This window comes from Terrapene carolina, unplaced genomic scaffold (assembly GCF_002925995.2).
Source record: "Terrapene carolina triunguis isolate 2854851 unplaced genomic scaffold, T_m_triunguis-2.0 Scaffold234, whole genome shotgun sequence".
Lineage (NCBI taxonomy): Eukaryota > Metazoa > Chordata > Testudines > Emydidae > Terrapene > Terrapene triunguis.
The window spans coordinates 13,118,991-13,136,043 of NW_020664585.1; the positions used below are offsets into that span (position 1 = coordinate 13,118,991).

A 17,053-nucleotide genomic window follows, 5' to 3' on the forward strand; every position below is an offset into this window, starting at 1 on the left:
GTTGATGGGTGCATTGGCAGAATGATGTGCAATTAGCTTCCTGCTTTTCAGAGGATATTTCTACACTGCAGCCGGGAGGTGAGACTGCAGCATGTGTAGGCATAGCCCCAGAGTGCACAGGAATATGGTATGAACCCAGTCCCTACCTCTGTGGTTAGACTGCTATTTTTAGCAAGGTCTGCCTACACCTGCGGAAACTGCACCTCCCAACTGCAGTGTAGACCTACCCAGAGTCTCCGTGTGTGGGCTTCCGTCTCTTTTTAACCCAGGAAGCAAGAGGCCAAGAATCAACCAGGGTTTTCTGCGAATCAATACAGAGTGACATGGGAACACCTGACATGAAAACTTCAGTTCTTCTCATCAGATATGAATTGATCTGAAGTGTTGGGGGGGGGGGGGGGGGGGGGGGCCTAAATTTTGAAACCCTGATCACTGTTGCAGTGGCCATTGAAATCTGATTCTCCCCTCCACCCCCCAAATCCATCCTAATGACTGACTCACTGAAAATGAAGATAACTAGAAGAAAATTCTGCAGTAACATAAGCCCAGTTTTATGAGCTGCTGGATTCTCTGGTTTAGATTCAGAGCTTTCATAATTTAAAGTGAGATCTCGAATATTTATGAAGCTATGTAACCGGGAAGGATAAGGTGATTTACAAGCCGGTTAGAAATCTTACAGGAAGGAGTGGTTGGGTATAGCAGTAAATCGAGGCTTTTATTTTGGTGTGGTCTCAGTGCTGAGGGCATGTTTTCCTTTCTAGATGCCAGAGTTATTTTTTCATCTCAGTGTAGGGATCTTCTCTGACAATACTTTCTGGTCTGCCCACCTTGCTCTGTAACGAAAGCGAGCCTTCATCTTCCCTGCGGGTGTAATTTTTGTTTTGACAGTATCTCCTATGGTCTGCATGAAATTTTTGACTGTTTCATAGTTGCTGGTTACGTTTTCTTGTTCTCGGTCTCAGCAACTTTGTTTAATGGGGAAGGGGAAAGAAAGAACTGTTAGAAGAAAAGAAAAGAAAGATTGTGTGTTTATTTAAAATAAAGCTGTGTGTATATACACACCAAAGCTTTGACTCACACACATAAATGAGCTCCTTGCCCACTATTAAAGGACCTCAAAGCTCCACACAAACTACTGATTTAAATTTCCCTGACTTTGTGGGCCAAAGCAGGCATTGTGTAGGCATTCTGCGCTCACATGCAACCTTGGGACAGCTGACTTCTTTGCAAAGCCTGAGGTATGACCATTATTATTATTCAGTGACAAATGCCTTTTTAACTACATGGAAATTTTCCTGTGACGATATTCTGTTGAGAAAATTGTCATGGGAAATATGTTTCCCAGCCTGCTGTACTCAACTCTGCCAGCCTGGGGCTGGGGGTGGGGCTCTGGGTAGGGGGAAGGGCAGAGTCCAAGCTCTTTCTATTGTTCTGCCCTCTTACTTATGTGGAGATGAGGCAGCCCCCAGCAGTGCTGTGTGATCAGCGATCTGGGTAGCTTGCATAGGGAAATAAGGGGTCACCTAACTCCTTGGCATGAGAAGAGTAACTTCAGAAGATCTTGATTGGAATGAGTGTTTTTCTTTAGTGGGTACATGTTGCACATCTGTCTTGATTTCCTTGCCTCTAGCTTTTGGGGGTTGTGCTTTGGCAACAAAATACTGAGCCCTGTTTTGTTACTACAGTAACCATTACGAATCTGTTTGATCTGGGAGAAAGCAAAGCCCAGTCCAGATGGTCCTCTGAGTATGTGTGTGTGTTGAGATCGTGTGTTTACACTTAAGGCAGAGGTTACCAACTGCTTTTCCCAGGTTGTAAGTTCTAGGCAAATGAAGCCTGCCTGTGGCAGATGCTGGGAGAGCTAGTTAAACGTTAAAGGAGTTTATTCCCTCATTTGCACCAGTGGAGGCTTTGCAAGAGGTGCTGCAACAGCTGAAGGTCTTGGAGTTGATAATAATCAATTGTGCAAAGAGGCTGGGAGAGTGGGGGGTGCATGGAATGCAAATGTTGGTAGGTGCAGACTGGACAAAGCGGGGTTCGGTTTTGACATTTCTGAGCGGATTGTAGAGCAGCAAAATTAGCACAGAGAGGGGAGGTGGCTAGGGTGCCCAGACCCACCTGGACAGATCAGCCAAGGAAAGAAGGGAAAGAGGCAGCTGCATCCCTCCAGCACTCGTAAAGGTGCCTGCTTTCTACTGTCCATCTGAGACCTCTTGGGGTGTGCCTTGAGTGCAGCTTGACATAACCCAAATGCAGAACAGAGAAACTCTGACTGGACGAGCCTGTTAGTCCAGAGTCCTTCCTCTGGCAATGGCCAGTGCCTGATGTTTCAGAGGAATCCAACCCCCTCTTCCTGTCCCAAACCTGGCTGGGTCCAGTGGGAGATGGTGGCTGCCCCTCAGCAGTGATCCATTTCCTGTTGATTTTGCTGTCTCAGAGAGCAAGGTCCCTTTGCGTTTCACCCTTCTGGGTCGAAGTTTGTTTGTCGGCCAAGGTAGCTTATTTAGCCAGTGCCTGGGGAGGAGGACACTTGCACGTCTGGTTAAGATTTTGTTAGATTCCTCAAGCCGAGCCAGAGAATGGCAGACTGCCCTTTCCCCTGGTGCAATGGAATACGGGATCCATCCCCTCCGACTTCTGCCTGCTTTTCACCTGTCATGAGCATCTGGAGAGGCTCGCAGGGGTGATGTGCACGAGAAAGGTTGTCCTCAGCAAGAAGATGAGTCTTTAAATGTACAATAGACTTCAAGGGACTTGGGTAGATGGAATAAGGAGTTGTTAGCACGTCTGGAAAGGCTGGGTCCAACTGTCTTGCCTTTCTGTTAGGGAAATGTAACCTGCCAAATCAAGGCAGAAGAGGGTGGGTGGGTTTTCTTCTTCTTTATGGTAGAAATGAAAATGAACAGCAGCCAGGTCACCTGATCCAACTTCCCTGACATCACCATTCCTCTCCCCACCCACCCCACACACCATGTCTGATTGTCAGACCTGGACAGTTGGTAGCGTGACTGTCCAAACTGTCCTAAGGAGCTGTGTATATTAAACATGTCCATAAACAAAACAAGGAGCCTGCCAGAGGGGTGAGATTAAGAGGATGCATAATCCCTATTGACACATTTGCTGAGCATTGTATTAATGTTGCATTGTTAATAGGCCTGGCCTAACGAATGAGGTGGTGGTCCAGAATTGTGGCTTTTCTGCCTTATGTGACTGAGGGCTTGCACTTTGTGTTCCCTGCTCTTGCTGTTTTATTTGTGTATGTTACAGTAACATCTAGAAACTCCAACAGAGATCAGAGCCCTTTTGTGCTGTGCCCTGGAGAAATACGTAGACACAGTCTCTCCCTAAAGACCTTACAGACCGAATAGGCAAGGCAGACTGGGAGGAGGGGAGAACAGGCACAGAGTGGAAGAGATTTGCCTGGGGACACGGCAGGTCATTGGCAGAGCTAGGAATAGAATCCCAAACTCCTGAGTTCCAGTCCGGTGGCTTGTCTGTTAGACTGGGGATAGAGCTCGAACCAGGCACAAGAGTTAAAAAATCACATGATTCCTTACGGTCTTGATTTATTTGTAAGACTTGGTCAGGTCATACAGTCTTGATTTAATTTTTCAGAGGAGCAAGTACCACTGATGCCTCTAATAATCAGGGTGCAGAGTGTCTGTGTGTCTGTGTGTAGGGGGGTTTATGGTTTATGATGCAACTTTTTTAAAGCTTTCAGTGGTACCATCTGCATCCAGCCGATGTAAGATCTTTCCAGGGGAGCCCAGTACCTGGCTATTCACTGTGCTAGGTATTGTCAAGAATCCTCTGTCTGACAGTGGAATGTGCCTATGAGAGAGAGAGAGAGGTGTCAGAGAATGGCAATAGTTCAAACACTTAAAAGTGCTGGTCTGCCAGCTCTAAAAGAGTTAAACTGTCTGTGTGTGTTCTCATCCCAGCTAGCTGCTAGATGAAAAATTAATTTCCAAGCCTGATGCACTGAGCCTGCTGCGCTATTCTTTCCCAGTTAATTCTGCCTAGATAAGTACTAGGATTATGTGCCATTTATAACAACCATAAGGGATTTACACTGTGAAATGAACCTTCAGTGCCACTGATGAAGGAAGGTTTTTAGACCTGGAACTTGAACAAGACTTTTGTTTGGAAAGCAGGCTGGTTTTATAGCCCCAAACTGAGTTAGCCAGAGCCAGTCCTGTATTGTTAGGGATGAGAAATTCCTTTTCTAGACTTGCTGCTGGTTTTTGCAGGATTTGGGGAAACAGTACTGATTTAAACGCACACCAGAAGCAGCAGGTTGTGACTAGATGACAACCAGTTCGTCAGCTAGGGGAAGAGCATGAGAATGACTGTATAGGCTGGTGCTTAGCATGCTCACGTAGGATGTGGGAGGTCCAGATTCAAGTACCTGCTCCAACGACTGATTATTTATACACAGTAGAACAGGAGAGACCTGCTGAAATGTAGGAGACCCAAGTTGAGATCTCTTCTCCATTGAATTGAACCTGGGTGTCTCTCGTCCCAGAAGAGTACCCTATCCACTGGGCTAAAGGTGATCTGCCCGCTTCCCTCCCCCAGTGTTTTGTGAATCTAGTCCTCCCTGGTTTTTGTCAAAGTGCCTGAAATCAAAACAAAATGGGTTAGTCGAAAGGAAAGGTTCAGACTCTTATTTTTTTAACTTTTGAGTTCATCGCAACGTTTTGGTTTTGGTTTGACCTGAAACAAAACTTATTTTCAGTTTTTCAGAATTGCCAGCAAATGGAAACAGTCATTATTTGCCCAGCTGTACCTGTGAATTTCTATTCTTGCGGGGGAGGGGAGGGCAGTATATTAGCCCCAAAAAGCATGGGATAGTTAGTGCAGTCAATAGGTTGTTGACGTCCGAGTGCTCCCAACAGTGTGCAGCCTTGATCAGCACTGCCTGTGTAGCAAGATGGTTATTGTAGGTCTAGTCTTAGCTTACTCCTCGGAGTGGGGCTGGATGGCTCAGTTGATTAGTAATGGGGTTACACTAAGATGAAGGCCTGTCTGGGCCATTAGTGATCAGAAGTGTCATCTGAGGGGGTTTGGTGGCCAGTGTGAACTGGGTTGGGTAGTGTCAGTCCTTTTCCCAGCAGACACATGGTTACATCGTAGTTACCAATGCTGCAGTAAGGGCCCTCTTGGGCAGCTCCAGCTAAGAGACCAAGGTTTAGTTGGGCAGGGATTAAACCACCCTTCCACTTCTAGATGTGCTGCCTCCAGAACCGGTGAGAAGCACATCGCTAAGCCAGTGTGGGGGAAACTTGCAGTAAAACCTGTTCAGAAAATAAATGCAAGACTCCCTTCTCCAAACCTACCCATCCAAACTTTTCATAATCCCTAAACTGCCTTTTTATTAAATTTTAAAATGGGGGAGTTTTATTAAAGGGTTTTATTTGTGCTCAGAAAACATGCTCCCAATTAACTTGCACTTTAAAGACATGCTCCTTTGATATACTGCAGCTGTTACTTCTAGGAAGCTTCTGACAAAATGTTTGAAATAGATCAGAGATTCATTGTTTGTCTAAAACAATTGAGCTGTTGAACCAGGGAGTGAATAAAGAAGACAGCCAATCCTTGTATCTCTTGCTGACATGAATATGCACTTAACCTGATCACTGTGGAACTGTATTCCTACTTGTAGGGTTCTGTGCATGCGTGTGCCCATAGCATTGCTGCCAAGCTCTTCTGTGCCTTGTGTGCCCTGGCTTGTTTGAAATTGGACGAACAATGAGATGCGGATTGCAGAGCGGGATCCATGTGGGGAAGGGTTAAAAAATGCAGGTTTATACTGAAGTAAATCAGGTTAGATTGCCAGGCTTGGAAACGCCGTCACATGGATTCTCTTCTGCGATGCAGCCACCTCTGCTGAACAGGGGGTCGCTTAACATTTTTGTGAAACTGGAAAACGGAGCATATTGCTGCGACCCAGTTTTGTCCCACCTCTTTCCATGAAATAACGAGGGATAAGCTGCCGCAGAAAGGAAATCTAGGACAGCTTTCTTGTTCCACTGAAAGAGAAGCTCTACTTCCCTTTAGGAAGCTGTGTGTGTGCATGAGCGCATGTGTGAGCTTAGAAACAATAGCTTTGTCACGAACTCTGAGCAGCTGAAGTTTTGCAGCCCACTAAGGGCCAGAAGTCAACTTATCTCCCATTGACTTCACTCAGCTTTCGATTTGTCCCAGTAGCTGTCGTTAGCTGAGTTTTCACCTTCAGGCCTGCAGGCGCCGTTTGAAACAGGGGCGGCATAATGTGAAGTGCTGGCTAAACACAATGGCAAAACAACCATGCGACTGCTTGTCCGGCCTCTAAGCGTGCTGCAGCAGTGACCGTTCACACCTGTCCGTGGTCCGGTTTGCCTGCATTGCCCCCGCTGGCTCCTTAAGCATCTTAGTTGACCTGAAATGCTTCCAATTCAGAAATGGAACTGGATGGGAGGAAGAGCTCAAGGTCTTTTGGTAAATCTGCCTGGTTCTCTGCTGATCCCCAGGGTCTGGACAAACTGCCTGTGACCTCCCAGTGCCTCCCACCTTTTGCAAACAGTGCATCCTGCAGCAGTGATCGGGCCAGAGCATGACTCTTTCCCTTCTCTCTTCCCCGTTCCCACTCTCCTCCATGTCTGTGGTTTGCATGCCAGCCAGCCCCCACTGCTTTCCATTAGAGACCATTGGTCTAGGCTGAAAGCTTCTGCACACTAAGAACACTCTCAGGGCAATTTACAGGTCCTGTATTATTTAGTTCATAAAAAACCAAACAAAAGAGGAACAGCATGAGGAGGCTGTATGGGACTTTGCTTATTTCCTGGAGACTTTATTTTTAACCTTGGACGCTAACCTCTCGTAGTGGGTTGCTTTATTTTTTTTAAGTCTTGTCTCTCCCAGAATTTGATTTCTTTATGATCATGACCAGAAACTGTCTCCCATCAGCGATAACAGCTGGAGCTTGAGAACTGCTGGCAAAAGACTCTAGGGTCTGGTTGTCTTGATGTTTCCCTGTTTCTCAAGAGAACTGGAGTTCTCCACTGATGCCTTTCACATCAACAACCTCCCTGCCCCCTTTCTTAAGACCCCGAAGCACTAATCCATGTTCTCTGCGGGAGCTGCCATTCATCATTTGGGACTCCTGGCGTCTGCAATTATATAGCCTCCTGGGAGAGGCTATTAGGGCAGCTTAGAACTGAGCTGCAGAACTCATGGACATGAAGCTGAGCCTTCAGAAAAGGAGAGGAAACTAGAATCAGGTCAGGGACAAAAATACAGAAGGCTGAAATACTGTATTTTCAGTCCACGCCGCAGTCTGGGTATTGCAGTCTGCAGGGTCTCCTGAAATCGAAACTGCTTTCAGTGCTAGTTCAGCAGTAGGAAAGCAACCGCAGTACACTTCAAAGCAATTGTGAAATAGGTTACAATCATAATAATTCCCCTCCCTGCGTTATTGCAAGCTGCTCTAGACATGTTTTCTTTCTTCTCCATAGGCCAGCAGCCCTCAAGATCTTCGTCTCTTCTATGAGAAAAACAAGATGCTGATGCCCAAGTAAGCATTCTTCCAGCATTACTATTTTTTTCCACTTGCTTACTCTGTCTGTATTTACACCTGTCCTCTTGTGCCATCAGCTCATCATGTTGGGGATATGACTTAAATGTTTGGCCACCTGCCTCTACATTCCTTAACCAGCAGCAATGTGGTCCAGAGAGTGTCAAGCTGCTGCTAGATTGCCCGAATTGGCTCTGTCTCCTCCCACATACACCCATTTCACTGCAGCATGCACCCTAGAACATGCTTGGTATGGAAGCTGCCCTGCTGGCGTTTTGCAAGCGATTTCCAAGGGCCTTGTTCCCCATGTGCAAGTTGGCCTTCCTGTGTCAGGTACTACCTCCTGGGTTCAAGAGCGAGCAGCCATGGTTTTCCCCCTTGCAAGCTCTTCCCAAGGTAGCATCGAATACTGCAGGCTCTCCCAGCAGCACCAATCCTGTAACACTCATTCACTGCATGTAGGTCACATACCCAGTTTCCCACGTGCCAGGAAAGCCACTTCCCGAGCCTGTAGCCCTTTCAGAGGGAAATACAGAGCTGGGTGATGTGGCATGTGATGTGGCCCCGGGCATGTGGAAATGGTTGCAATTCCCAGGGTGTGTGTCAGGAGAGCAGCGCTTTCATCCCGGAGTGGTATGAACTCACTGCTGGAATAATGAGGTTGCTGACTCAGAGTGCTTTTTTTTTTTTTTTTCAATGGGTGGGAGCTTTTATTTTGATGCTGTGCTCTTAAATGAGAGCCATGCTGTCTCCTCTAGAAACCTCCCTCAGTCTTTCTAGAGATGGACTTAAACCCACACTCCAGATCCTCTGAACCGTGGGAAAAATTGGATCCCAACTTGGGAAGCTCAAACCCAGGATGACATTTAACTGAGGTGGGGGACAAAAGAAAAGTGACTGCACATAAACTGTCCTGTCAGATCTGACGTCATACCCTGAGCTGCTAGACGGAATTGGTGCAGAGGGTGTATAGCTTAATAGTGTGTATAACTTTGTAGGGTGTGAGTTCATTGTGTCAGGGTGCGTATGGTTTGCTTATCTGCTAAAGCAGCCACAAAAGGTAGTGCATTGGGAAGTCAAGAAATCAAAGCTTTATAAATCCAGAACGATGCACAACGTGCTTGAATTTCTTAGTTTTGCTTTCTTTTTTTGTGACGAAAATGATGTTTGTGATCAAAGCGTTGAACCTTGTGAGCCCTGCCCCCTCCTTGTGCTCGAAGCCCAAGGGATCATGGGAGTCAGAACAGCCTTATGGTGAGAGGAGCCCATGGCAGAAAGTGAAGCAGATGCGCCCTCCCCGCTCACCCCTAAAAATAAATCCATGTTCCCCTATGAATCTGTACATTTTTAATGGCTGGGAAATATAATCGCTTCCAGGAAAAGCCTTTTTCCACCAGTAGGGCCATTCTGCCCTGGCAGCATTCTGAATTGCTGAGCGCTCGGAAGCAGGCAGTCAGTGATTAAAAATGAAACCGGGTAATGATCAAGTGAGAGAGAGAGAGGTTGGCCATCCTGATTTATCAGCGCTGCATTTGAATTAACAAGGCCCTGCTTAAAAACAGACCCACAGCCCTTGTGTTACTGTTTTTCTTCCAACTCATGGATGTTGGAGAGTGTCTTCATAATGTGTGCCACAGTCTGTGCCGTTTCTTGAGTAAACCTGGATAAAACAGCCTTCTCAGCCTGGCTAGTGAAACCCCAAACCACCCAAGAGCCCTCGCCCTCATCTGCCTGGGCAGTGCCAGGCTCTGGTTACATTCTCCTCGGGGCTAATCAGCCGGGCACACCTGTTCCCCATCCACTGGCATAGTCACCAGAGAAGAAATGTAGTTTGGTTGGGGCGGGGGAGAGGGGGGAGAAGGCTCATTAAACTCTCAGTAGAAATCTCTGTTCCTCACGAGCTGACATGACTGCGGATGGGTAAAATGCCACTCTGGGGCGGGAAGCTCGCACCAGGAGCAGCAAGCCAGATGGCCTCGTTATTTTATTGTAATTTAGTACTGGTCAAAATAACTAACATTCATCACCTGGATTTGCACAGTGAGTTAACACGCTCTGGGTGGGGTGTGGAGGAAGAATTGTTTTTATTGTTCATGTTAATTCGCTTGGCCGAGGCCTTGGAAAAACAACGCTGTAGGGGAGCCAAGCTTGTAACTTCTGAGAGGCAGGGCATAAGGCGGCAGAGGGGATATCTACACCTGGAGCTGGGGGTGTGATTCCCAAGGGGAGGAGCCTTGCCCACCCTGGCTCTGATCCAGCTAGCACACTGAGAACGGAGCGTAGCCGCAGTAGGGCAAGTGGGGTACGTGCCTAGCATCTCGAATGGGTATGTACTTGGGGCAGCTAGCCCTTCGTGCCACTGCAGCTACAGTCTATTTTTAGCCCACTACCTCTATCCGAGCTAGCGTGGGCATGTCTCCTCCAGCTGGTTGTTATGCTCTCAGCTCAACCTGTGCATGTACCCTGCCATCTGACCTTAGGCATTGCACTTAACCTGCCTGATTTTTTGACTGTAAAACTACATAAAAGCTGAACCTTGCTAGAAAAAGGAAGCTGTGTCTTGGAGGAGCTCTTTCTGTTACCCATCACCTATGTGCAATGAATGAATAAATTTACCACCACAGTACTCGGGGACTGCAGTCCATAAGCACTGTCGTTCTTGGGCTACTTCTATAGTGTGTTTCCAGGGGTACCACTTTCTGACAACTACCTTGAACACCACATTGTCTTGGCTGTGACCATGTGTAGCCTCAGTTTAATATTCGGGTCTGTCTACACTGCAGTTGTGGGCTGTGATTGCGGCTCATGTAGGTGTACCTGAGCTAGCTGAATATAGCTACGTTGGGTCAAGGAGCAGTGAAGTCATGGCAGCATGGGCTTTTAAGGCAGGCTTTGCAAGCCTACCCAGGATCCAGGGTAACTACTCCTGAGGCTAGCCTGTGCTGCAGTTCTCTCTACTGCAGCTTTGCTGGGTCTGGGACCTGTGCTGGCTACCTTAAAATTAGATCAGCTATGCCTACATCTTTTGCAATCATACCCCGTGATTGCAGCGTAAACATATCCTTAGATGCATCTTCTCTGGGGGTCCAGATACCCTGCTCTGGGCAGGCATTTATTAATGTTTTGTGCCTGAGAGAGATTGCAAAACACCTCTTTCTGCACAAACAAGGCTGGTGTGATGCTTGCAGAGATTGTGTTCTAGGAATAGCTGGGTCCGAATTCCTCTGTGAGAGAGGCCCAGGGCTTCGCAGAAAAAATAACTGACTAGTTTCAGAGCCTTCCAATATAGATCTTGCCTAACGGCTTCTGTTTCACTCTTGACTGAGCAAGACTGTGTTAATGCTCGCCAGCACTCTCCCCTCCGGCCCCAGCCGCTCTCCTTTCACTTTGTTTTCATTCATATCTACGCCGGGGACGGGGAAGGTGGAACTAGTGCAGAATTGGCAGGCAGGGGTAAATAGGTATCTGCTCCCCCTCTCAAAGTTAAGCTTGTTGCCTGCCTGTCATGGGGGGGTCGACCCTGCTCTGCAGAGGTAGGCTGGAGCAAGCTGTGTGTTCCACGACAGCTGTTGGCTGTGGGCTCTGTGCAGTTACAATCCCTGTGCAGATGGCGCATGGCATTACCTTAGCTGACCCCCACGAGGGGAGGGAGAGGAGGCTGTTCGACTGCCGGGATGGTGCTGTGCCCAGCTGTGATAAACGGAGCTAATGCGGACAGAGCCTGGATCTGCCTACATCTCATTCGGAGAGCTCTGCTCTCTCTGGGGGCAGGTCTCAGCCATTATTCCCCAGCACGGTCCTTCCTAGTCGCTGAGGGAAATCAACAAAAGACCTATCCACTCATGCAAAAGCTGAATTACCTTTTCCCCTCCCTAATACATACAGTGATTCTACGCTCTTCGCAGTGCGTCTGTGTATCAAGAACTTGGCCCCAGGCCTCTAAGCTCAACACCCACCACCTTGGGGGGTAGCAGGGGTTGATTGATTTGCTTCTGTGTGCTGTGACTGCCCTTAAAAAAATGGACATAACACACCTTTTTTCCCCCAGGCATTTGCCTTTATCCCACTTTTCTTTTTACTTACTGTGGAGAAATACTGCATTAATTTTAACTCCTTGTAGGTGGCAAAGGCCCAGATTTTGGGGCACCCACTGTAAATACTATTGAACGGGTCTTTTTTTTTTAAGGGCGGATGCTGGTCTTATGTAAACTATCTGTGTCTTTTAACATAAAAATGTAATGAAATCAGTAGTAAATTGGTAACGCTGATCTCTGGGACCCATTGTGGTTTTTAATAGGAAGCTTCCATCGAATAAAGTGCTCCCTCTTGGTGATCTATTTTATTTACTCTGTGCTATATGTTGTACATGAAATAGAAACCACTGAGAACCCAAACTGATCACTATAAAATCATTCTCAAAAGCAAGGCTCTGCAGATGCTCATGGAAGAGGTCTTTAAACTTAGAGTAGCCAGAGCTTTAACACTAGCAAAACAGGGATTTGGGCGTGAGAGCCACTGGGACAAAAATAAAGTGGTTTCCTCATTCAGTTCCTCTGCAGTGGGCGTGCATTCTGTTTCTAGCCCAGCAGGTGCGAGGTGATGTTTGTAGTTTGCATTAGCTCATATTTAAGAGCTGTTAAAGGTGTCCGTAAGTTTAACTTTTGTTTTGAACTGTCTAAAAATCCTAGCATCCCTAGGGAGACATCCAGCCACCTGAGGCAGCTGCTACTGGGTCTTCTGCGGCGCAGTCATAAGGACCGCATGGACTTCGGTAAGAGAGTCACCTGTTCTAGTGATTGAGACAAAATGAATGAAAACGGTGTCTGTGTTGGCTCCACCTTTTTAGTATCGTTACACTCCAGGTCTCTGTGGGTTTGCTGATGTTACATCGTGCACTGGATAGAACACCAGGCAGTTCCAGCTGCCCGAGGGTCAACATGATCCTTGGATTTTATTCCAGCTGGATGTGCGAACTGCAAAGATCAGTGCTGACCCCAGTTGGCTTTGAACTCTTGCATCAGATTTCCGTTCCCGTTATCGGTGCTGAATGCCACCTGCCTTCCCTCATGGACACCCACTCCCAGCAGTCCGACCTTCAACTTTTGCAACCTGTTTTGTGTCTGCCAAAATGACGTGACAGATGAACATCTATCTGTGTCCTTGTCACAGTGCGTTAGTCCGCCACTAGTCTGCATGCACCACCTCACCTCCGGTTCCTCTCCTGTGCCCGCTGCAACTCACATGCCACATGCAATATGTATGACAGGTGATCCATTCTCCCCTCCACCCGTGAAGCCAGCACAAGAAACCTCAACCTGCTTATCAGTTCCTTCCCTTGTCAGCAGGGTTTTCACAGAACTGTCCATCTTCCCTTCCCAGGGCTTGTATGGCCCTTCCAGCCCTCACCCTCAGAGTGTCACTGGCACGTCCTACTCCCTGCAGATATCTCTGCCTGGCTGGCTTGGAGAGCCTGCGTCTAGGTCCTTCATCACAGGTGCCACTTCCAGCCAATCCTGCTCCTGTGACCTGTGATGCTTACTCCGATCAGGGCTTCACACAGGGCTCCTTGATCCCATGTTTCAGGGGAAAACAAGGCACAGGTACCCAAAGTCCCTGAAAGGGGCCAGCTCCCCTTCTGACAGTTCTGTTTGATCTGTTTCCACCCAGAGCACAGCTGGCAGCTAAACCCTTTTCAACGGGGTAGAAGACAGAAGAAGAAAAACGTACCTCAGAGAGGGTTTGGGGCACTATAGAATGCATTCTTACGCAGGGTGGGGAGCAAAGAATAAAGAAAATTAAAAGCTATGTTTTCATTGTCACAATGCCAGTATCCAAATAGATCCATTTCATCTACCAGCCTCTTGGTCCTGGCCCCGTGCAAGCCTGTTTAAGTGGCTTCCCTGAAACTAATCTCCTGGAATAGAAGCCATGTTTCATCTTTGTGCTAAATATTAATGTAGTGTGATGCAAAGTGAATGGTTACATATGCCTTTGCCTTGCTAGCGCCAGTTGCCCTCGGAATGAAGTGGAATGTGTGGCTAGCCACGTGGCTGCACCTGCTGTACGTGGCTGCGTTTCTGAAACATTGTTGCTCTTTGTCTAGGCTTCAGATAGAAGTGCTTGATTTTAGAATTGGCCAAGTGGGTTTCCCTGGTGGACAGCATGCTGTCAGTCCCAGTTAATGCAAATTGGTTTGCTGTCTCAGTTGTTCTCGGAGGGGAGCTATCGGTGAAACCTTTCCTTGTATCCCCTGATATCTGGATAAAACTTGTGTATGGATTAACTGGGACTGAACGTAATTACGCCACCCTGGTCATAAAAGTTGGGATGTGGAGCAGGATGCATAGATTAGCGGAAATGTGCGTTTTCAAAGGAGTGCTAACCAATATTACAGATAGACTGCTCAGAGCCTGTTCAATGGTTGCGTATGGGTCTTCGGTTGAGAGTGGAATTCACCTGGTGCGGTGGGTCTCAACCTTTTCCAGCGACCTCGTGTTACAAAAGAAAATAAGTGGGGGATCCCCTTCCCATCTAGCGATGAGCTGAATGGCCATAACCACCTGCCCCCAGACTGCTTCATGATCCGCTGGGGGTAGTGACCTTCAGCTCTAGAAAGCAGGTGTTAGTAGCGTCTAGCACTGAGGAGATCTGGGGCAATATGCTTAGATTGCATTGGGAATAATAGCCATGACAGTTGCAACAGATTCTACTGGTTTATGGTTGCTGCCTGGTTCTTATTACTGTGTGTGGGTTTGTTTTTTTTTCTTAAGTGACATTCATATAAGATTCACCCCTTTCTGGGATGGAGTCGCCTATATTCTGTCCATAAGCCTCAGCCAAGCCACTCCTTTATCAGCTGCTTTGCTGTGACTCTAATTCACACATCTTGATGCCACTGGCCATGCCAGAATGCTGCCAATCAGTCAGGAGAGAGCCAGGCCATGATTTATTGAGAACAGTGTACGTCTGATTCTTTGTTCCTCTCCTCGCTGGCCTAAGTCTTCCCTCCCACTGAGAGCGTTTTGAGCTCTCTCTCTACTTGTGACAAAACTACCCCACCGTCTTCTCTTTCCAGGCTCTCCTTTCCAATGCCAAGCCTTGGACTCTTCTTCAGTCTGTTTTCTATTGGACACACATGGACTGAATGGGTCTATTGGCTCCTCCCTTTGCCTCTCCGATTTTGGTATTAAAAAAACCAAAATCCCTGTTGCTTTCACAGCAAGTGGATACAAAAGTAGGTATTTTATAAGGGAAGGGCTTACAGCTTCTAGTGCTCATAGAATTAGAATATATTTATATTCTGTGTATGGCCAGGATTAAGTAGTGAGGAGCTCTTCTGTGAGGACTGAGTATATTGTTTCCCCTTTCTCCCTTGGGCTCTCAGTGAGGATCAGTTTGCTGATCCTGGTTTCTGTTAATCCCCCTTGAGGTGGGTGGATGGCCTTGTGAGCATATAGCCCCCCTGCGCCACAGCAGGTTCATGTAACAGCATTATGTGATATTCTGAACGTCATTTAATTGGCAAGGAGAACAGCAGCTGGGAGGCTTAGAACCTGGTCTCCATGGTTTGGTGCCTCTCTTAATTCCACCATCATTTAAAGGAAAACCACACGAGTCCCAAATTTGTACGTTTCCTGTTGTTGATTTGGCAGCTGTTTACATCGCACTAACATTTATAAAATCCTGGATGTTGCAACAGGAAATCCTCGCTGGGAAAACAAGCTGAACCCCCTGTGTTTAGCCAGATGATCCGTTGTGGGCAATGACTCAACGCCGCTGAACCCTGAAAGATAATAGTTGTTGACTAATAGAGGAGGGTGACAGTGTGGGGGCAGAAGAAGGTGAGGGATGGGGCGAGTCTAGGAGGGAGGGTTGGAAGTGAGGGATGAAGAAGGTGCAGAAAGTCTCTGCAGTGAGCTAGAACAGGAGCACTGTGGGGGATAAGAAGGGGTTCTACTGGAAAGGCCAGGGCTCTCTGCTTGTGATCTGAGTGCTGGATGGACAGCCTCGGAAAAGGAAGTTACTGCCTATCGCGGCAGGACTGGTTAGACTTTCCAGGCTGTGGGGCCCCCAAGACTGCAGGTTTGACTGCAAGTCCATGGAGGCCCCAGCTACCTTCTGGGCTGGTTATAATGTAGCGTGATAAGTGTATAGGCTCCTCTGCTGTGTAGTGTAGAGGAGAAAAAGCTCTGAGTTGATTTGTTGCTCCTTGATGATACCCCGATTACCCAGGGATCTCAGGTTATCTCCCTCTTAATTGTTGGGCTACGTTAGGTTTTCTCCTTCTCTTGTGTAACAGAAACCTCCTTCACTTACCCCCTAAATCCTGTCCACACTCATCCCAGTTTTCGGCATGTTCCCTGTTCTTCTCCATGGCTTCTTGCAATGGGAGTGATTTCCCCATCCCTGGCTGGCATGGCATAGGAGTTCGGTGCAGGTGGGGAGACCATCTTGAACCTAGCATCTGGCGACCCTCCATCATTTTGGTACCCAGAATAACCCCTCCTTCCATTTCTAATGCAGTTAATAGGCTCTGGACATGTGCTAGGGTGCATGCCAGGGTTGAAGCTTGCAATGAAATTTGTCTTACTCTTTACTGTCATGTGCAGACAGGAGAAAGGTCCACTAGAACTGGCTGACTGTCTACTCTTCCTCCAGTGCCATGGAGAAAGAGTTGCTCTGCGGTGACCTCTTGAGCCCCCAGAGGAATCAGGATAATTCTCCTTTTATTGTGTTTTGGCAAGGGGCATTTTCTCCCCCTTATCACCTGAAATCTCCCTTACTTCCTTCACAAAAGCATCCAATCCAGACATGTCTAATCGTGCCTTCACTCGTCTGATTCTCCAGGAAGCTGACTTAGCGTAGATGAATGGGAGAAGATCAGGCACTGTATTTTCACACCTTGCAACCTGCACGCCCTTGTGACTTCCCAGGACACAACAGGCTTCCTTGAACTGGCCCTCCGTCCAGTCCCCAGCCTGTCTCCTTAGAACAATGCTAAGTATAATTGCAGTCTATGGATAGTCTAACTGGGACAAGCAGACTGTAGATCACAGAATGGAAAAATACCAAATAACTTTCCCAGCTTTGTAAACTGTTTGGACGCATAGCATTTTACTTACACTGAACCGTTATTCCTCTATTTTCAGATGAGTTTTTCCATCACCCTTTCTTGGATGCAAGTGCCTCTATGAAAAAATGTAAGTGTTAATATTTTTATTAAAACTTCAACAAGCCATGATTTACCTTCCCCTAATCCCTAAGCCCCCAAAGAGAGAGCTGTCTCTAAATCCTTTTGGTTATTTGAGCATTGACTTGGGCTTCAACACTGGATTGAGTTCAAGATCTCTGGATTTTGCAGCTGAAATGTATTTGAATCTGCTGAATTATCTGCAAAAGTTGGATTTCCTTGGTCTGTTTAAGGACCTAAAGTGGAAGTCAATCTAGCTTTTGTGTGTGTGTGTGTGTGTGTGTGTGTGTGTGTGTGTGTGTGTGTGT

The 17,053-nt window shown here is 47.3% G+C and overlaps 1 protein-coding gene across 2 annotated transcripts in view; it reads left to right on the forward strand.

Annotated features, from left to right (window-relative positions):
- ULK1 (unc-51 like autophagy activating kinase 1) overlaps positions 1-17,053 on the forward strand; it is a 102,039-nt gene that overhangs the window by 42,945 nt on the left and 42,041 nt on the right. For both annotated transcript variants that reach the window (XM_024218294.3, XM_024218295.3), the window contains exons 9-11: positions 7,497-7,555; positions 12,244-12,326; positions 16,705-16,755. In XM_024218294.3, coding sequence (XP_024074062.2) covers positions 7,497-7,555; positions 12,244-12,326; positions 16,705-16,755 — 193 coding nt within the window. The remainder of the gene's footprint in view (positions 1-7,496; positions 7,556-12,243; positions 12,327-16,704; positions 16,756-17,053) is intronic.